Source organism: Dama dama, chromosome 22, assembly GCF_033118175.1.
Source record: "Dama dama isolate Ldn47 chromosome 22, ASM3311817v1, whole genome shotgun sequence".
Classification (NCBI taxonomy): domain Eukaryota; kingdom Metazoa; phylum Chordata; class Mammalia; order Artiodactyla; family Cervidae; genus Dama; species Dama dama.
The window spans coordinates 7,448,611-7,469,683 of record NC_083702.1 but is presented as its reverse complement, the minus strand read 5'-3'; the positions used below and the strand labels follow the sequence as shown (position 1 = coordinate 7,469,683).

The 21,073-nt window shown below is 46.7% G+C and overlaps 1 protein-coding gene and 1 non-coding gene across 2 annotated transcripts in view; both read left to right on the top strand.

Annotated features, from left to right (window-relative positions):
* The window catches only part of MEI1 (meiotic double-stranded break formation protein 1), a 55,293-nt gene extending 34,498 nt beyond the window's left edge, over positions 1 to 20,795 (top strand). Inside the window, exons 20-31 of the mRNA XM_061124432.1 lie at positions 1 to 276; positions 5,210 to 5,375; positions 8,127 to 8,231; positions 10,159 to 10,269; positions 10,553 to 10,713; positions 12,936 to 13,017; positions 13,208 to 13,383; positions 16,235 to 16,316; positions 16,904 to 17,010; positions 19,351 to 19,479; positions 19,679 to 19,791; positions 20,589 to 20,795. Coding sequence (XP_060980415.1) covers positions 1 to 276; positions 5,210 to 5,375; positions 8,127 to 8,231; positions 10,159 to 10,269; positions 10,553 to 10,713; positions 12,936 to 13,017; positions 13,208 to 13,383; positions 16,235 to 16,316; positions 16,904 to 17,010; positions 19,351 to 19,479; positions 19,679 to 19,791; positions 20,589 to 20,634 — 1,554 coding nt within the window. The 3' untranslated portion in view covers positions 20,635 to 20,795. The remainder of the gene's footprint in view (positions 277 to 5,209; positions 5,376 to 8,126; positions 8,232 to 10,158; positions 10,270 to 10,552; positions 10,714 to 12,935; positions 13,018 to 13,207; positions 13,384 to 16,234; positions 16,317 to 16,903; positions 17,011 to 19,350; positions 19,480 to 19,678; positions 19,792 to 20,588) is intronic.
* On the top strand, positions 1,160 to 1,231 carry TRNAC-ACA (transfer RNA cysteine (anticodon ACA)). The gene has a single exon. It is a non-coding gene; the product is annotated as a tRNA-Cys (tRNA).
* Positions 20,796 to 21,073: the final 278 nt, after the last annotated feature.

The following is a 21,073-nucleotide window of genomic DNA, read 5'->3' as shown; positions in this document are numbered from 1 at the left end:
GCTGTGGTTGGCGCCATCAGAAAATTCCTAGAGGACACCCCAGACCTGCACCGAGTCTACACCCACCATCCGCTCCTGCTTAGGTTGTTTCTGCTGCATCCAGAGCTGATGAGGAGGTTTGGGCACCGTGTCCTGGAACTTTGGTTCTCCTGGGAAGAGAGCAGCTGTGAGGAGCTGGACGGTGTCCCACCTGCTGGGCAGCCCACCCTTCCCGCCAGCGTAGCAGCCCTGTTTCACATGCTTAGGAGCAGCCCCAGCATCCTACTCATTTTGCTAGTAGGTGACCACTTGCTCCTTTTTACTGTCAGAGGAGATGGGCCCTCTCTCTCTGGGAGCTGGTTTCCTGAGGTCAGGAGGTACCCACAGCTGCTTCTACCTGCCTCTGGACTTATCACTATTTCCATGCTAGTAGGAGGTCTTTTCAGCTGGCAGGTGCCTGGTAAATCCATACCCTTTCCTAAGTCTGATGGATGTCTGCTCACTGAGAGATATGTGCCTCTCTAATCCCCAGGGGATATACCTCTGAAATGCTGACCTTTGTCACCATTCTCTCTCTCCTACCTGTCTTAAGTATATTCTGTTAGCAAGGGTTTGATGTCACAGGGGACCCCTGGGGCATGTAGTGGCAGATATCTGATTGGCAAAGGGACTCAGCCTCTTTTCTGTCATAACTCTCAAGATAATGTTACATGTGCAACACTCTCCCTTGGGCATACCCAGAATTTTTTTTATCATGAGTTTATTGCATATTCCAATGATTTTTTTGTGTAAGACATTCCTATAATTTCTGTCAGGTTCATCAGTTAGATAAGGAAGCTGCTTGTTTGCAGTTTCTCACACACTGGCTTTATTCCATCTATTTTTCTTTATTATTATAGCGATAATTGCTATAATATATACATATATTTAAAGTAAATTATTTACACAGTTGACAATTTGTATTTAGTGACCAATTAATGTGACTAGTGGCAGGTCCCAAACTGACAATGTGGTTTAGAACCCCTGCCTTCAATACCAGTTCACTTACTTGCCCCCTGTCCCTTAGTCTTAGAAGAATGACACAGCCCTTTAGAGGTGACTGGGTGTTCTTTTGATATTCTTATCATCAATAAATATGATTCCCTGATTTTATTGGAGTGACTATGGTGGAAATGGGACTTCCCTGGTGGCTCAGATGGTAAAGCGTCTGCCTACAATGCAGGAGACCCAGGTTCAATCCCTGGGTCGGGAAGATCTCCTGGAGAAGGATATGGCAACCCACTCCAGTATTCTTGCCTGGAAAATCCCATGGACGGAGAAGCCTGGTAGGCTATGGTCAGTCCGTGGGGTCGCAAAGAGTCGGACATGACTGAGTGACTTCACTTTTCACTTTTATGGTGGAAATAACACCTGTGTATTGTATATCTCACATCCTTAGTTACCTACTTCTGTCCATATTCACACGCACACATACACACCCCCACTCTGACTTAAATCTTCACCCTCTGTCCCTGAGATCTGTCATTCTGTGAAATCTCACATGTGTTGATTTGATAGGGGCCACATTCATGCTTTGGCTCAAATTCTTCCTTGGATGAGGAAGAAAAGGGAATAAGGAATGGGTTAAAAATAAGCCATTAGTGCATAAGGAAAGATGGGACACAGAGTAGCAATGGACAGAGCTAAGATGCTGGATTTTCTTTGCCAGATATAGTATTCAGGGTCAGTTCCTCACACATAAGTATTTATAAACCTTTGCTGACCTGTTGAGTTAGGGATCTGAACAGATCTAAGTTTCTCAAAAAAGAAAAAATTCAGATCTTCTGAAGAAGATACTAATCATAGCATCTTATTTTTTTCTTTTTAAACAGATTAAGAAATAGTTTTAGAGAGATTTGCCCAAGGTCACAAGAGCTAAGATTAAAACCCAGATTTTGATTCCCTGTAATTTTTTCCAGTAAACTGAGCTAAATCTCAGGATAAGAGAGAAACCAACCCTGACTCAGGGTTTCATTTAATTAGGAGAGCTGTTTGAGCACAGGAAAGAATTAGACCTAGTTCCTGGCCCATGGGCCAGTGAGGGACTCAGATACAACAAACCCCTAACAACTGGAAGAAGTCTTCTCTGAGCTTTGGTTTCCTCATGTCTAAAATGGAGATAACATGGGGATAAATGAAAGAATATATAGGAGCACTTGTGGTATGCTGTACACAGTAGACTATCGTTTACTGATTCCTGACTGACTCTGAACCAGATAAAGAATCTTAATCTCAGAAAGGCTTATTGAGGGCCTTCCCTTGTGATCCATTGGTTAAGAATCTGCCTTCCAATGCAACGGATGCAGGTTTGAACCTGCTTGAGCAGCTAAAATCCCACATTCCACCTGACAACTAAGCCTGGAAAGACCTGATACAGCCAAATAAATAAACAGTTTTTAAAAAAAGAAGGAAGACTTATTGAATACTGAAGGTCATAGAGCTTACAAAGGTCATGAAAATGACCGGAGCCTAAATTAATGAATTTTTACTAAATTAGATCCTAGAAACATCAGTGTTAAGATAGAAGAGCAAGGAACAACTTTGTCGTTTGTTCATGTGTATAATTCCTACCATTGCTTCCCAGCTTCTAGCTGCAGGAGGGGAAAGAGTCTAAAAATATGTGTTGGTACCAATTTCTGTTTCTGATATGGGTAATTAACAGCTGAAAACAAAGCTGTTAATTGCCACTCTTACCAACGGGTGGTCTTTCACGTGGGTTGTTTATATGTAAAAAGCAGTGATGTCATAGAAGCTCTGTTTGTTCCCTGCTTGGGCCATGTGCCTCTGGTCGGCCCAGTCCCAGAGAGTTCTGGATGACTCTGGACGGGAGAGGCTTCAGAGTGGGCCATGCTCCACCCAGAGCCTCCTCACTAACCCACAGGGTGGGGTGCACCCTTTCCCCTGGCATTTATCACAGCTGCCAAATATCTAAGTAGCCCCCGTCCTTTGGCACTTTTAACATTCACTAACTTAGGTTTCTAAGAGACCAGCTTTGGCAGTCAGGCAGCTATGTGCTGGTGAAGGAGCAGAACTAGGAAACTGGTTTGGCTGTGGGTCCTGTGACCTTAGACAAATCACACCTCATCTGGCTTCAGCCTCATACTCTATAAAAAGGTTGATGGAAATGAACTGAGATCCCCTTTAGCCTTCTTATTCTGAGATCCTCTCCTTCCAGAGATGTTTTCTGAGTCTCTGTGTGTATGTGTATGTGCGTGCTCAGTCATGTCCAACTCTTTGCAACCCCACGGAATGTAGCCCAACAAGCTCCTCTGTCCATGGAATTTTCTAGGCAATAATACTGGAGTGGGTTGCCATTTCCTACTTCAGGGGATCTTCCCAACCGAGTCCCTACAAGGTAACAAAGATGAAGCCAACCTCATCCCTGCCCTTAAATCATAGTGGCTATAGAATTTATAATGCCCCTGCTTTCTTGACAGGCAAACTAGTTAATCTGCCCCAGTTTGCTGATTTGAAAAACTGGAGTAACACCTTCTAGGAAGAGTTATCATGAAGATACAGATAATGTATAGACAAACATGTAACTATAGTTTAAACACAGAACAATACCTGACATTATTAGGTCCTAACTGAGTGATTGCTATTGATGTTGTCAATAAAAATTAATCAACAGTCTATCTCAGAAGGAAATGGCATATTTATTTCAGCCAACCCAAGAATTATAACCTGGTAGACAGTCTTTCAGAAATCTCTGAGGGGAATTCCCTGGCAGTCCGGTGATTAGGACTCAGTGCTTCCAGTATAGGGAGCACAGGTTCCATGCCTGGTCCATTAACTAAGATCTTGAAAACCATGTGGTGTGGCCAAAAAAAATAAATTAAGAAAGTAAAATAAAAAGCTCTGAGGACTGTTCTGCCCATAAGAGGTCAAAGCACAGTGATTTAAGTTTTTGAGACAAATGGTTAAATGACATATTATTGATCGTTTACACAATTTAAATCTATACATACAAAGGTAGTAGTGGATCACAGGTCATCATGGTCCCTTGCAGAATTAGGAAGGAAGTTATCTCCTAAACACTTAGGAGTTGTGACCCTTGATGAGATTGAGAAAGAATGGTATCTCCTAAGGAGGTCTGGTTAATTCAGATGCACAATACACACTTAAAGGGGAGGAAGAGGCCCAAGCTAGCAAGGAAAAATTTTATGTTTAAATGTTTCTCATTGTGCCATAAAATATGAATTATTTCATCAGTATTATCGTTGTTTCTCTGGCAGCTGTGGGGGTTTTTAGAGAGCCAAGTACAGACGCTCCTGTGCTACCCAGTGATCAGCACATCTGGGTTTGTCTGGCCGGTTGCCTGTAGTCATGGCTCTGTGTGTCAGGAGCTAGGAGTCTGTGTGTGACACTGGTTTCGTGGCACCCCCAGCCCCCTCTGCCCTGTCCAGAGGAATCGGCCTGTTTGAGCTGGAAGGTGCAGGAGCTCTCAGTGGGATAGTCTCTGGTGTAGCTTCTGCTGACTTCCTATTTAACATATACTCATTAACTCTGAAAGCAAATAAAAAGCAATGTTCTTTCCTGCCTTCTGAAACCAAGGCCTTTACTCCTTGGGGCAGAAATAGCCAGATGCCATGGCGGAGACAGGGCCTGATTTGGTCCTTGCCTCTCTTCCTGTGTCCTGAATCTGTCCTAACCCATCCTGTCCTTGCCCTGTGACATCTCCACCCCCACCCCCTTCTCCCTTAAGGCACACTCAGGTCCCATTGGAGTTGGGAGTATGTTAGTCACTTAGTCATGTCTGACTCTTTGTGATTCAAGTCCTACCTTTGGGACTGTAGCCTGCCAATCTCCTCTATCCATGGGATTCTCCCAGCAATGATACTGAAGTGGGTAGCCATTCCCTTCTCCAGGGGAATCTTCCTGACCCAGGGTCTTCTGCATTGTAGGCAGATTCTTTACCATCTGAGCCACCAGGGATTCAAATCCTAACTGTGCCACTTACTAGTTTATGTGAGCTTTGGCACATCACACAATCTCTCTGAGCCTCTGTTTTCTCCGGTTTAGGATGGATTTATTTGACAGGATGATGCATGGTAGGTCCTGAGTGAGTGCTTCCTTCCCCAGGTTCTGTGACAGCATTATTTGGGGCCCTTCTCCAGCCCCTCTTCTTCACTGTTCAACTGTCCCCAACTATAATGCCCTTTGAGCTCTGGCTTCCTTCTCTCCTGCTCAGGACCTCATCTGTTCCAGTCCTATGGACATAGCCCGCAAGGTACTGATCATCCTGAAGACCTTTCTGAGGAGGAATGAAGATGTACAAGTGGGCGGTCTCATCAGAGGCCACTTCCTGATGATCCTACAGCATCTGCTGGTGGAGCATGGGTCCTCCCCCTCAGGAGGTCAGCCTGTAGCTGCTGGGGGCATGTTTAGATCTGAAGGAAGGTCACTCAGGAGTGGGCCTCTCTACTGTGATGAGGTCTGCTCTGGGAGAGAGAATCTGAGTTTTCTCTGCAAAAGACAAGTCAGGCCAGCGGGGCATCAAGTGAGAAACTTTTATCTCCATCCTCTTGTGGGAGAGTGGGTGCTCAACATACTTGTGTGTGTGTATGTGTGTGTGTGTGTGTGTGTGTGTGGTTTGAGTGTGCTTATGTTTCATGTCTGCATGGGTGGGTGTGTTTGATGCATGCATGCATATCCCCACCCTGCGCAACATGTGCTCAGAGCTATTTGTCACAAGAATGGCAGCCCCCAGTTGGGAAGAAAGAAGCGGTAAATGTTGGGGAGGTGAGGGAGGCAGCAACAGCCAGCAGGGGCAAGGGAGGGAGTGGATCTGTGATGGATTGGAAGCTCCTGTTGAGATCCAAAAGGATGGTTTCCAAATCTGGAATGGGACTCCCTGGAGTCACAAAAGCTGATATTTGGTATAGTGTGAAAGGCTGGGATTAGTCTGTTTTTTCCCCTACTCTTAGAAAGTTGAATTTTTAAATTTTCAAGCAATTAAGAGGAAGTGGGTGGAGAACTATGGCTCACTTGCTCCAGTTCTGTTGAGGACGGGGGTTTGGAGGCATGTTTAAGGGGATCTCAGTTCAGTTCAGTTCAGTCGCTCAGTCATGTCCAGCTCTTTGCGACCCCATGAACTGCAGCACGCCAGGCCTCCCTGTCCATCACCAACTCCCGGAGTTTACCCCAACTCATGTCCATTGAGTTGGTGATGCCATCCAACCATCTCATCCTCTCTCGTCCCCTTCTCCTCCTGCCCTCAATCTTTCCCAGCATCAGGGTCTTTTCCAATGAGTCAGCTCTTTGCATCAGGTGGCCAAAGTATTGGAGTTTCAGCTTCAACATCAGTCCTTCCAATGAACACTCAGGACTGACCTCCTTTAGGATGGACTGGTTGGATCTCCTTGCAGTCCAACGCACTCTCAAGAGTCTTCTCCAACACCACAGTTCAAAAGCATCAATTCTTCGGCACTCAGCTTTCTTTATAGTCCAACTCTCACATCCATACGTGACTACTGGAAAAACCATAGCCTTGACTAGACGGACTTTTGTTGACAAAGTAATGTCTCTGCATTTTAATATGCTGTCTAGGTTGGTCATCACTTTCCTTCCAAGGAGTAAGCGTCTTTTAATTTCATGGCTGCAGTCACCATCTGCAGTGATTTTGGAGCCCAAAAAAATAAAGTCAGCCACTGTTTCCACTGTTTCCCCATCTATTTGCCATGAAGTGATGGGACTGGATGCCATGGTCTTAGTTTTCTGAATGTTAAAGCTTTAAGCCAACTTTTTCACTCTCCTCTTTCCCTTTCATCAAGAGGCTCTTTAGTTCTTCACTTTCTGCCATAAGTTTGGTGTCATCTGCATATCTGAGGTTATTGATATTTCTCCTGGCAATCTTGATTCCAGCTTGAGCTTCTTCCAGCCCAGCATTTCTCATGATATACTCTGCATATAAGTTAAATAAGCAGGGGGACAATATACAGCCTTGACGTACTCCTTTTCCGATTTGGAACCAGTCTTTTGTTCCATGTCCAGTTCTAACTGTTGCTTCCTGACCTGCATACAGGTTTCTCAAGAGGCTGGTCAGGTGATCTCGTATTCCCATCTCTTTAAGAATTTTCCACAGTTTATTGTGATCCACACAGTCAAAGGCTTTGGCATAGTCAATAAAGCAGAAATAGATGTTTTTCTGGAACTCTCTTGTTTTTTTGATGATCCAGCGGATGTTGGCAATTTGATTTCTGGTTCCTCTGCCTTTTCTAAAACCAGCTTGAACACCTGGAAGTTCACGTATTGCTGAAGCCTGGCTTGGAGAATTTTGAGCATTACTTCATTAGTGTGTGAGATGAGTGCAATTGTGCTGTAGTTTGAGCATTCTTTGGCATTGCCTTTCTTTGGGATTGGAATGAAAACTGACCTTTTCCAGTCCTGTGGCCACTGCTGAGTTTTCCAAATTTGCTGACATATTGAGTGCAGCACTTTCACAGCATCATCTTTTAGGATTTGAAATAGCTCAACTGGAATTCCATCACCTCCACTAGCTTTGTTCATAGTGATGCTTCCTAAGGCCCACTTGACTTCACAGTCCAGGATGTCTGGATCTAGATGAGTGATTACACTGTCGTGATTATCTGGGTCGTAAAGATCTTTTTTGTATAGTTCTTCTGTGTAGTCTTGCCACCTCTTCTTAATATCTTCTGTTCTGTTAAGGGGATCTGGAGGAGCTGAATCCTTCCTTTTCAGGGAAGGAGAAGCCACAACTAACTGATAATAGTGTTTAAGGATCATGAGATTTCTTGGAAACCCATAGTGGAAAGACTGTGAGCCTTGGATTCAGATTTGGGTTCAAGTCCTGGCCCTGCCAGTGACTGTGGGACCTGGGAGATGTCAGTTAGCCTCTCTGGGCCTCAGTTTTCTTAAGTGTAAAATAGAAATGACAGTCCCTGCTTCCCATGATTTTAAAGAGGATTAAGTGAAATAATGAATTCTCTTACCCAACCCAGAGTTGGCACTCGGTCTGTCAGTTGCCCCTTTTCCAAATAAAGAAGACAGGAAATAGGGGTAAATCCCAACGAACTATTTACCACTGGTCGGGTGGTAGTGGTGATCTGTCTGTCAGTCCCCCGACCAGCTCTTCTTGTTCCTAACAGCTTCCGGGAACCTGCCTTTGCTGTTGAGCCTCCTCTCCTTAGTGCAGCTGAGGAATGAGTCAGAGCAAGAACTGGACAGCATGGCCATGAAGCTGCTTCACCAAGGTGCTTGGGACAGTGCCTGAGGGCCCAGGGCTGGGCAGGCTGTGGGTCGACCCTCATAGTGCTGGCCTTGGTCTTTTCTTCCACCCTTTCACCTTTTGGAAGAAGCTGGTGGGTCAGTCTATTCCTGTGGGCTTCTCTCTCTTTTTTTGAGTAGAGAAGGGTTTATTGCAGGGCCATGCAAGAATGGGGACTCGTGCCCCCCACAAACCGAGACCCCCCGAAGTTGAATGATTTCAACAAAGCATTTTTAAAGGCAATGTGAGGGATGAGAGTTGCAGGGTATATGATCATCTCATGCACAGTTCTCTGACTGGTTGATCTCCTATGGGCTTCTTGATAAAGGACCTTACAGATCTTCTGCTCGTCCTCTGGGAATGTTTGGAGAACAAAAACCAAAATAAGTCACTGTGACAAGCTCCAGAATCAAGAAGGCCTGATTTTTGTTCTCAGCTTAGTCACTAGTTATGCAACCTTGGGCAACCTCTAGCCTTTGTGAGCCTTTGGTTCCTCATAAGATAATAGTGTGTACTGATTTAGGGTTGATGTAAGGAGTAACTTTAAATGTAGAATGCCACAGGGTGCTTGGCACAGAGTAGGCCTTCAGTGGGTACTGTCTATGTACCCTTCATTTTTCCTGGCACAAGCTCTGTTCTCCACCTCACCCTGCAGCTGACTCAGGATCTGATGATCCAGTTCACAGATCTCTAGGCCTTCTCCCTCCCCACACCCCAAACCTTATTAGGATCTTTTATTGCTCGTTGATGCAGCCACCAGTTCATAGGCAGCACCCTCAGGAAGATTTGTTGAGGAAAGTTTGAGATTAATAGGAAAAATGGTGTGTCTCCAGTCCCTGTGGAGTGTCGTGTCCTTTGGCCACAGGGGAGCATGGTTTTTTCCCTGCCTGGAGCCCAGATCTCCTCATGAGAAGATCATTGTCCAACCTGGCCTGGTGCTGGTCATTGCCTGCCTGTCTTATCAGGTGACACTCAGCCAGGAGGGAGGTTTGTGTGTGACAAAAACAGCTGTCAAAAGGGCCTCTAACAGGGAGACATAACAGACTGAAACATACACATGAAATGAGTATATATTTACATATAACCCTTGAATAGTTTTATTTGCGAGTAGAGGACTGTGGTTCAAGGGTGGGGCTGTGGTTGGGAGGGGCCTAGCTGTCTGGTTGATCATGAGCCATGTAAAGTCAAGTGTGATATGGCTGCCAAAAAAGTGAGTGAGGACTTAGGTAGGTTTATATCTAGGATGGTGGGGGCAGAGGAGCAAGGGCTAGTAATCCCAGGAGGAAGGGGTTGTGCTCTGTGGATGTCTACTCCACAGTGTTGTAACTGCTCTGATGAGGCAGGTGGATTATGAGGAGGCGTTTAAACTTGCCTTGACAGATTGATTAAGAGAGAATTCATGAGGGAGGTGAACTTTGAGATGAATCTTGATTGCTGAATCAGAGGAAAGGTAGATGGAGGTGGTATGAGAGAGAGAATGTGGCAAGTTTAGGGAACTGAACGTCGATAGCTACAGACCTCCCCTGGGAAGGTGGTGAGTGCCTATTGCTGAAAGAATTCAGAGACTGAATCGTCTTTCTGCTGATGGTGGCAAGTTGGCCTACATAACCTCTGCAGACTCTGCAACCTGGAGTCTGGTTGGCACAAGTGCTGTCAGAGGCTGCCTTTTGACCTCCTAAACTTGTGCAGTCTGTTCATACATGCAGCTGTGGGCTGCTTGCCTGATGTTTATTCCGATGGAGAGTGTGAACATGTCTTTGGGTTTGTCACTGCTTCTTTCCATTGGCAATAACATCAGGAACACCTGGTTTGTTCTTGATCCCCAAGACTGACATCTGAAATTAGCCAGTTGAGGGCCATTAGCTTTAAGACATGTGAGTGCTGGGGCTCCCAAGGACTCTGATCTCTTGCAGTGAGCAAGCTGTGTGGGACATGCAGCCCCGCTGACTCGGACATCCTGCAGCCCTCCTTCAACTTCCTGTACTGCAGCCTTCACCAGACCACGCTGGGCAGTCAGAGAAGAGGTGCTGGGGCCCAGGCTGGCACAGTGAAGAGGAAGGGAGGGTGCTGGGCAGTGTCTGGGGCTCTTGCTGCCCTCAGTTCTTCCATCTTAAAAAAATAAATAAGGGTGTGTGTGGCTGGAACGGATGGTCATAAGGTCCTTTCTGGTTCCAATAACCTTTGGTTCCAAAATGAAGCTGGGACCTTTAGAGCCTCCAGGTGACCCTTTTGTTTATTCACAGTACGTATGTGAAGCACCTTCTGGGTACTAATTGAGCACCACCTGCTCTGCCCAACCCTCTGCAGCTGCTGCAGTGCTTCTGAGCAGCACGGCCCTGATAGAGCTTCTGGAGAAGATGCTGGCGCTGACCTGGACTGAAGAGGACTCTCCCAGGACCGGGCTCCTCTGCTCCGCCTGGCTGCTCACTGCCTCCTTCTCTGCCCAGCAGCACCAAGGCAGTCTTCAGGTTAGTCTCTAACCGCTGTAGCTTTGGGGCATGGGTGTCACTCAAAGGAGCGATGAAGATCCGAGTTCTGGTCTCAGCTCTGTGGCTTATTACCTATGTAACCTTAGTGAAGTATTTATCTCTTTGAGCTTCAGTTTCCTTGCCTACAAAACAGGAGAGTAACATGCAAGGCTGTTGTCAGGTTGATTTACATTGATCCATTTAGCACACATGGATCACCTACATGCCAGGCGGTACTTTAGGAACAGAGGAATAAAAAATGAATACAGTATACACCCCACACTTGGGGAACTTGTGTTGTAATCTTTAAGCAAAGCTTTGAAATGTAAGTAAGACTGTGCCAGGCGAGGGGGAGAGCATGCTAGGCAAAGAGAATGAGATGAGCACAGCCCTGAAGCTGCACAAGTTTAAGACATGATTTATGTATTTGAAGAGTCGTGAGATATCACATGCCAGGGTGTAGGGAGTGGACTGTCCAGCTGAACAGGAAGGCAGAATCCAGTCGTGATCTTGAAGTGGTGGGTGGCAAGCTGTGATGTGCCATACACATGGGAGCTGTCATGTGACTGTTAGAGAAGGTGATGCAGGGAACGGAAGCGCCATGGACTTATCCACACAGCACCTCCTTTCCTCTCAGCCCCTCGCCCTTGTATGACCTTCACATCCTAGTGCCCTGCATGGGCTCCTCTGTGGGCTGCTCCGCTTTTGAGTGCTTCCCTTAAGACTGGCTGCTCCTGGTGGATGTAAACCATTGCCTACCCCTTGGGGAATCCTCTCACTGTGCACAGCTTTGTGCCAACCTAATGCGAGGCAAACACTCACTGGTATAGAATTGAAGTGAGTCTTAAAATTTTGGCTTCTAGACTTTCAGTAAACTGGCAGATCTACACTGTAGCAGATCCTCAGGTAGTTGCTAGTGGGGTCAACTTGGGACAGGAACCTCTCCTGCTTTTCTCTGTTGGGCCCACCCCTGCCCCTGCAGCCACCTGCCTGGATGGAAGCCTGCACCACGTCATCAGTTCTGCCCTGGCCCTCAGCTCACACCCAGCCAATCACCTAACTGCCTCTGCTCCAAGTCCTCACTTCTGCTCTTGTTCAGTCCTGATCATTCGTCCTCAACACCAAGGCAGCCTGTTCACAATCTGCTGGCCCCAGCCTCTCCATTCCCCTGCCTCTCTATCCCCACAGCACAGTCTGTCCACACTTCCCCTCTGCCCACTATCCTTCAGCACCTTTCTGTTCTCTTCGTGGCTGCTGAGACCCTACCTACTAGGCCCCCTGCAGCCTTACTTCCTGTCATTCTGCCCTCCTCTTCTGAGCACATACTTGCTCTTCTCCCAGTTCACTGTGCTCTTTCACATCTCCATACCTTGTTTTGTTTGTTTCTGGTTGATTTTTAGTAGCTGTTATTTTTTGGACAGTTTTAGATTTACCAAAAAATTGAGCAGATAGCACAGAACTTGCACACAGCTTCCTCTACTAACAGATTAGTATAGCATCTCAATATCTTTATACAAGTTGGTTCTGCTTAGAACCTGCCAATTCCATCAGCCAACAAGCATTTTTGAGGAAATGCTTTGTGCGAAACTGTGATAGATCCAAGTGGAGGAGAAGCTGCCCAAAGGCAGCTCATGTTCTGGGTAAGGAGAGCAGAGCACACTCACAGCTTTGAACCTGTTGCCTAAACTAACCCCTCACTTTGGTCACTGCTTTGACGTCAAGGAGCACATTCACAGCACTGATCCCCAGCTGTTCTTCACAGTGGCTCTGGCGGGAGTGAGAGCAGGTGGTACTGCTCACGTTTCACGGGTGACGGAGGTAAGACAGGCTGGGAGAGGTGCAGGGCAGCGGCTTGTCCACAGCCACTAAGCTGGCCAGTGGCAGAGCCGGAATTTTGAATCTGGGCCATCTGACTCCAGGTCTGAGTTAGGTAGATGGTGGGCTGAGGTAGAGATGGACTTACAGATAAGGCCAGGATCAGTTCCTCCCTGGTGCAGAGGCTCTCTGAGGATGGGGGAAATTTGGGAGAAGCAGGGTTCTCCAGGTCTGGGCTTGATTTTCCTCCTCAAGCTCCTGAATCCAGGTGAGGTTCACAAGACCCTATGTGGCTTTCTCTGTCCTTCTGGGTATGTGTATGAAGGTACACGAAATATTGTGGCAGGTTATTTTCTCCCCAGGCTCCCAGAAAGTGGGGGTTATGCCTTTACCCCATGCTCTGCCAGGTTCATCAGACATTGTCCGTGGACCTGGACCAAGTACTGAAGGCCCTCAGCGTCCCGAAGAAAAAGGCTGCACTGCTGTCAGGTGTGGGGCCAAGGGCCTCCAGCAAGGAGAAGAAAAACCTTTCCCCTAGATCCTGAGATGGGACCACCCCACCCAGACCAGACTGTGGTCATCCCACTATATCTCCGTGGTCTTCCCCCTGTAACAGAGCTGGGCACAGGGAGGTGGGGAATGAGACAGGAACTGGGTGTAAGGAGTTTTCTACTTTCAGCTGCCATATTACGCTTCCTGCGGACAGCCCTGCAACAAAACTTCTCCTCTGCCCTGGTTGCCCTACTGCCCTCAGGGGCCCAGTCACTGCCAGCCTCTGAGGACACTGTCCTATCTCCACTGGGAACATCACAAGTGCTGTCCTTGGTCATCGGACTGCAGAACCTTCTGGTGCAGGTAAGGCCCTTGCCAAGTGTGACCCTGGCAGTGGAGCCTGGTTCTCCCAGGATGACGGCAGGAAGGGGTAGCTGCCTGTCAAGACCCTGGTATTCCCACCAAGGCCTAGAGAGTAGATTGACTGGCTTTAAAGTTACAGTGACAGAAACAAAACTCAAATTGTCTCATAACTGAGTAGTCCAGGGGCCAAAACTGGCTTTAGGCACATCTGAGATCCCAGAGGCTCAGACAGTGTCATCAGAGCTCTATCTCTCTTATCTCCTGGCTCTGCATTTCTCTCAGCTTTCTTCTCATGGGATGGTAGGATAACATAGAGCAGCTCTTGGCTTATATCCTGGCAGAAAGAAAGTTTCTCTATCTCAGTAGCCCCCAGAATTGAATCTCATGAGCCTGGCTTGGTAATGTGCTAGTCACTCTGCTTGAAACATGGGGTGTTCTGATTGGCCTGACTTGTGCCTCTCCTGGAGGATGGGGCATATGGTTAACTCTCCATAACTCACATGGACTGAACATAAGAGAGGAGTGTATCTGCAAGATAAAATTGTTCTCAGAAGAAGGAGGAATGGATCCTGGACAAGCAAAAAGTGGCCAATCTTGAGTACCTGGGAAAAAGTTGGAAGTTCCCAACTCTTAACTGGTTGAGTTAATTTTTGATTGGAGAAGGAGAAAGGACACAAGGCTTATACTTGGGGGTTGTTAGGAAGAATGTTTCCCCTGTTCTGCATTTCATTAAGATATTCACCACTTTCTTGTGCTAACTCAATGCCAAGCACTCATTAGATACTCTGTACCCATATCTCATCAAACCCTCTTAGCAACCCAAGTAATCTTTTTATCCCCACTTAGCAAAATTAAGTAACCTTGGCCAGGATCCTGCAGATGGTAAGTAGTCAAGCAAGGATTCAAACCCAGATCTGCCTCATAACTTAACCTCCAGGTTGCTGTGTTCCGAAGGATAGCATGAGGAGAACATAGGATTTTTTTGGTTAGTTTGTTACATTAAAAAAAAAAAATCAGTCTTACTGAGATATAACTTACATGTAGTAAAATTCACTGATTTAAGTGTAATTAGATGAGTTTTGACAAATATATTCAGTTTTGTGAACACCACCACAATCACGGTATAGGTTTCCAGCACCACAAAAAGCTCCCATGTATTGCTTTGTAGTCAGTCCCCTCCCCATCCCTGACCCTTGGCAAACACTGATCTGCTTTCTGGCACTACAGTTGTACCATTTCTAGAATTCCATGTAAATGAAATCATACATTATGTTGCCTTGTGTGTCTGTCTTCTTCAACTTAGCTTAATGCTTTTGAGACTCATTCATACTGTTGTGTGTATCAGTACTTTATTTCTATATATTGGTGAGTAGTGGCCTGTTATGTGGCTATACCACAACTTGTTTATCTGTTTACCTGCTGCTTCCCTGGAGGCTCACATGGTGAAGAGTCTGGCTGCAGTGTGGGAGACCTAGGTTCAGTCTCTGGGTTGGGAAGACCCCCTGGAGAAGGAAGTGGCAACCTACTTCAGTATTTGTGCCTGGAAAATTCCATGGATGGAGAAGCCTAGCAGGCTACAGTCCACAGGGCCACAAAGAGTTGGACATGACCAGGCGACTAACACAACACTGATAGCTATTTGGGACTTCCAGACTTTTGGTTATTTTGAATAAAGACTGAAGTACAAGTCTTTGTGTGAATATCCATTTTTACTTCTCTTGGGTAAAATACCTAGGAGTGGGGTTGCTGGGTCAAATGACATATTAGTTTTCTGTTGCTGTGTATCTACACACCACAAATGTAATAGCTTAACACAGCACCCACTTGTTATCTGATAATTCTTTATGTCGGAAGTCTGGGTGGGCTTAACCAGGTTCTTCACAAGGCTGAAATCAAGTTATTGCTCAGGCTGGGTGCTTATCTGGGAGATCAAGGAAAGAAACACTTCTTTCTTAGTTTGGTGTGGGGGGAGCTCTTTCATCTCTTTAAGGTTGCCCCTATTCTGTCTTACATGGCCCCTCTATCCTGTAACTAGCCAGTGCATGTTGAGTCCTTCTCATACTTCCGGTCTCTCTGGTTCTTCTTCTGCCACTAGCCAAAGAAAACTCTACTTTTAGAGAATTGGTGTGATCAGATTGGACCAACCCAAACAAGCTCCCTTTTGCCATATAATGTAACCTAATCACAGGAGTAACATCTGGGAGCAAAGGTCATGGGACCATCTTAAAATTCTGCCTACAACATATGGTAAGCGTATGTCTATAAGAAACCATCAAACTATTTTCCAAAGCGGCTGCACCATTTCGCCTTCCCATCAGGAGTGCACGAGAGTTCTATCTGCTTCACATTCTTGCCAATACTTAGTATTTATTGTCAGTCACAGTTAGCTATTGGTGAGTATGTGGTGTTATCTCAAGGTGATTTTAATTTGCATTTCCTTAATGACTAATGATAATAAGCTCTTTTCATGTGCTTATTAGAGCATAAAATTTTGTTTGGTAAAAGGTTCTGCTTTAAGAAAAAACCTACCCATGCTGACTTAGATAAACTGCGGGGCTCTTACAGCATCTGTAATTTGTGAATCGCTTAAAGGGCCCCAGGGCCCACTCTTTTCTGGAACAGAACAGTCTGTCAAATGTTGGTAAATCATCAATATACACACTGTGATTTGTGTGTGAGTGAGAGATGAAACCAACAAACGTCTTGATTTTCTACAGAGTCACAATCCCCAATCTGAAATCCTGAAATCCAATTGTTTTGAAAACCAAATGTTTTTTTCTTAGTTGGCAGCAAAATCCATTATTGTGAAATCTGATGTGTACGTCTGTGGGTTTTGTTGTTTTTTTTGCAGAAGGACCCTCTGTTGTCCCACGCCTGTGTTGGCTGCCTGGAGGCCTTGCTTGACTACCTGCATGCTCGGAGCCCAGACTTTGGTACAAACCCTCCCTCTTCTCTGATGTTCCCATGGGGGTGGTTGGAGGGAGCCAGCATCTGCCATGACACCCTCCCACCCCAAACTCCCATCCCCTGTTCTGTGATTCATACTCTTCTTTTTTTTTTTTTTTGTTTGCGGGATGTCAATTCCCCTACCAGGGACTGAACCTGAGTCATGGCAGTGAAAGCCCAGAATCCTAACGCTAGGCCACCAGGGAGCTCCCTGATTCACATTCATCTTGTTTAATTCTTTTAACAATACTGCAAGGGCACTGCTATGTCCGTCATACAGATGAGGACACTGAAGTTCAGGGATGTCAAGCAACTTGCCCCACATAGCTCTTGCATGGCAGAGCTCCTCCCACATATAATGGGATATAATATATATATGGTCTCCCTGTGCCAGGCAGTGTGGGTAGATAGAAGCCCAGGAAAAAAAGAAACCCCTGGAGTCAGCATTGAACAATGCCCTGCCTCGAGTGGAGCAACCCGTTTTTTGAGCCAATAGGAGAAAGTTTTCTTTATCAGTGTTCCACAGCCTTCAGAAAAGCAGCATTAACAACATGGTGACTGGTGTTTCCCATAGCCCTCCATGTGGCCTGCCAGCCCTGGAATCGGTTTTTGATGTTTACTCTCTTGGAAGCTGGAGAGAATTCCTTCCTCAAACCTGAAATCTTGAGACTTATGACCCTGGTAAGTGTAGAATGGATGTCTTGTGGTCTGAAGAATGTCATCCTCCAAGAAGGTAGAGGGGCTGGGTGGGCCTTCACCCTACAAGAAGCCTGCTTAGAGAATTCCTCTAAATGCCCACATCTTCTCAGCCCAGAAGACCTGGGCATTCTTTCTTATTCACTCACTAATGAAACATTGACCAGGGCCTGCCCACCACATGTCAGGTCCTGTGCTAGCTACCAAAGATGTCAATGAGCCAACTGTTCTTTCTTAAGGGTCCCTCAGTCTAGAGAAGGAGATAGACAATGAAACTAAGACTTAAAATATGATGTTATTAATGGAAGAGTAGAAAATAATGCTAAGTGCCTAGAACACAGTAGGTATCCACTGAATAAACAACAAGGCAGTGAGCCCGTGAATGATAGTGAAACAGATCAATGAATAAGTCAATGGTTGGTGTGGGAACCCAGAGAAAAGTAAATTTTTTGTTGCTGTTGTGCTGGGTCTTCATTGCTGCACGTGGGCTTACTCTAGTTGCAGCGAGCAGGGCTACTCTTCCTTTAAGTGCATGATCTTCTCATGGCGGTGACTTCTCTCGTTGCAGGGCACAGCACAGGCTCTAGGCACACAGGCTTCAATAGTTGCGCCATGGGGGCTCTAGAGTGGTGGCTCAGTAGTTGTGGCACACAGGCATAGTTGCTCCGTGGCATGTGGAATCTTCTCAGATCAGTGATTGAACCTGTGTTCCCTGCATTGGCAGGCAGATTCTTATCAGTGAGCCAACAGAGAAGTCCCGATAAAAGAGTAATTGTTTCTGCCAGAGCTGGGAGGGACAGTTAATACCTGTTGGTGCTCAGTCACTCAGTCATGTCCGACTCTTTGCTACCCCATGGACAGCAGTATGCCAGTCTTCCCTGTTTTTCACCATCTCCCAGAGCTTGCTCAAATTCATGTCCATTGAGTCAGTGATGCCATCCAACCATCTCGTCCTCTGTTGTCCCCTTCTCCTCCCGCCTTCAATCTTTCCCAGCATCAGGGTCTTTTCCAATGAGTCAGTTCTTTGCATCAGGTGGCCAAAGTACTGGAGCTTCAGCTTCAGTATCAGTCCTTCCAATGAATATTCAGGACTGATTTCCTTTAGGATGAACTGGTTGGATCTCCTTGCAGTCCAAGGGACTCTCAAGAGTCTTCTCCAACACCGCAGTTCAAAATCATCATTCTTCGGCACTCAACCTTTATGGTCCAACTCTCACATCCATATATGACTACTGGAAAAACCAGAGCTTTGACTAGACAGACCTTTGTTGGCAAAGTAATGTCTATGCTTTTTAATATGCTATCTAGGTTGGTCATAGCTTTTCTTCCAAGGAGCAAGTGTCTTTTAATTTCATGGCTGCAGTTACCATCTGCAGTGATCTTTGGAGCCCAAGCAAATAAAGTCTGTCACTGTTTCCCTTGTTTACCCATCTACTTGCCATGAAGTGATGGGACAGGATGCCATGATCTTAGTTTTTTGAATGTTGGGTTTTAAACCAGCTTTTTCACTCTCCTCTTTCACTTTCATTAAGAGGCTCTTTAGTTCCTCTTCGCTTTCTGCCATAAGGTTGGTGTCATCTGCATATCTGAGGTTATTGATATTTCTCCTGGCAGTCTTTGATTCCAGCTTGTGCTTTATCCAGCCCAGCTTTTCTCATGATGTACTCTGCATATAAGCTAAATACGCAGAGTGACAATATACAGCCTTGATGTACTCCTTTCTCAATTTAGAACCAGTCTGTTGTTCCATGTCTGGTTCTAACTGTTGCTTCTTGACCTGCATATAGATTTCTCAGGGGGCAGGTTAAGGTGATCTGGTATTTCCATCTCTTTAAGAATTTTCCACAGCTTGTTGTGATCCATACACTCAAAGGCTTTAACAGAGGGAGGGAGAGTTAATTTAATAAAATTAAAGAACCATTCAGTAGTGAAGGTAACATTTTAGCCGAGACTTGAGGGATTAATCGAGAAAGAGAAGGAAAAGTATTACGGGTACTGAGGTGAGAACAGCAGGTATACAAGGACATGGTGGCGGGTTGGTTGACCACACGTAGTCTAATGTGAGAGGCAAGGCTGAGGGGCAGGGAGTTGAAGACTGAGGGGTCAGCAGGGCCAGCTCTCAACGTCTAGCAGTCCTCATTACTTCACTGTCCCAAGACACAACCCCACCTGTGCATACCAGTGCTGAGCTCCTTGAAGGCAGAGTTCTGTGGGCTTCAAATCTATGTCCCCAGCCCAGTGCTGGGCATGGCAGGGACACAGGAAGTGTTTGTGAATGGAGGAGATGCCGAATCACTGCATTCTTGGCTTCTCTCCCTGGCCCAGTTTGTGCGGTTCCGGAGCAGCAGCATCCTCTCTCAGGAGGTGGGTCATGTTCTGCAAGGCGCAGCTTCGACCGACCTCTCTACCCTTCCTGCCTTCACACTCCAGGCTCTGCATGGCTTCTTCCTGCAGGTGAGTGGGGAGGGGATGCCATTTAGCCACTTGGAGGCCAAACCCTCTATACCATCTTCTCTTGGGGCGGGGTGGGAGGGGGTAGCTCTAACCACAACAGCCAATGGGAGGTCAGGAGTGCAGGGGGTGGAGGGCAGAGAGGGCCTGTGTGGAGTGGGCACTGAGAAAGCCTGTCTTTCTTATCCTCTTTTTTCTCCAGGTCCAGAGCATGGGCCTCCTGACTGACCACAGCATGGCCCAGACCCTTCAGGCCTCCTTGGAGAGTCTTTCCCTCAGGGCCTCCCTGGCCCAGCCACCCCTACAGGACATGCTGTATCCTTTCTTGCATCTTGGAGCTTTGGCCTGGGCATGGTCACCCAGGCTATGGAAGGCCACAGCATCATGCTTCAGAGTAGAGAAGTACCCTGTCTACAGCCCTGTCCTCTTAAGGCAAGCAGGGGTCAGTGAGAATAATTAACAGTGGGAGCAGTGACAATGACTTGTTCTGTTTGTTAAGTTCCTACCAAGGACCAGTCATGTTACATGCACTGTATCGAATCCTTACAATAGCTAGGAGTGTTAATGCAGTAGTAACTTAGATCAGAGAGGTTAAATGACGTGCCCGGATCCACACTGATAGCATCAGGATTTGACCCCAGATTTGACCATCTCCAAAGTCCTATCACCAAACTCAGAGGGAGTGACCCCTTCCCCAGGAGCTTTGGAGAAAGTTGCCCAAGCCCAGCTGGCACAGATGCTGCCCTGAGTGTAACATGGGGGATGGTGCTGGGTGACTGGCAGGTCCCCGAGCAAGCCAGGGGCTGTGGCAGTGGTCACCCGCCCTCTGAGGGGTTGCTGTGGTGGTGCTCCAGAGACACTTGGTCTGGAGGTGCGTGTGCTGGGGTGGGAGTGCCTCCTCACAGACTCTCCTCCTTCCCCTTTCCATGGAACGGTTCCCTCCTTGATATATAGTGACTACTGAGCTCAGGTATTCAGGTCCCAAATTTAGAGTCCATCCCATTATTCTCAGGAGCACCTCTGCTCTTGTCTGACTATTTTTGCCCCAGAAGCGTGGTTCTCCCATGGTTGGCCCTACCTCCTTGCTGTTCTCCTCTCATGGTTGTTGCCAGCTGCCTGGGAGGGGTGTCTGTATCCCTGTCCCACATCAGAGACTGACCCTCCGGCCGGATGCCTAGAAGCAGAGAGAACTGAGACCTGAAGAAGACAAAGTCAGGGCACAGTGGTTTGGGGGAAATGGATGACAACTGCAGCCGTTCATCTGGGGCCATTTACTCCGTCATTGAAACAGAATTAGGAAATAAAGTGATACACTCAGATGCCTGTGTGGGCTCTCCAAAAACATTTCACTTTGCACTTACCTGGGCTCCCTCCAGCTGGTTCCTCAGCCAGGATGGGTGGCCTCCTTAGGGAGAGAGGGGGTGGACTTGTTCTGGTTACACCAGCAGGTCGCCTCAGTTGAAGACATCAGTTAGGCCATCTTTGGGGCAGGAGAGGCAGAGAGAGGCCGCATGTTTGGTGCTGCTGTGATCCAGGTGCTCTGGGATCAGTTTATCTACTGCTTTACCTCAAGTGAAAGTGGAGAGAGGTACAATTT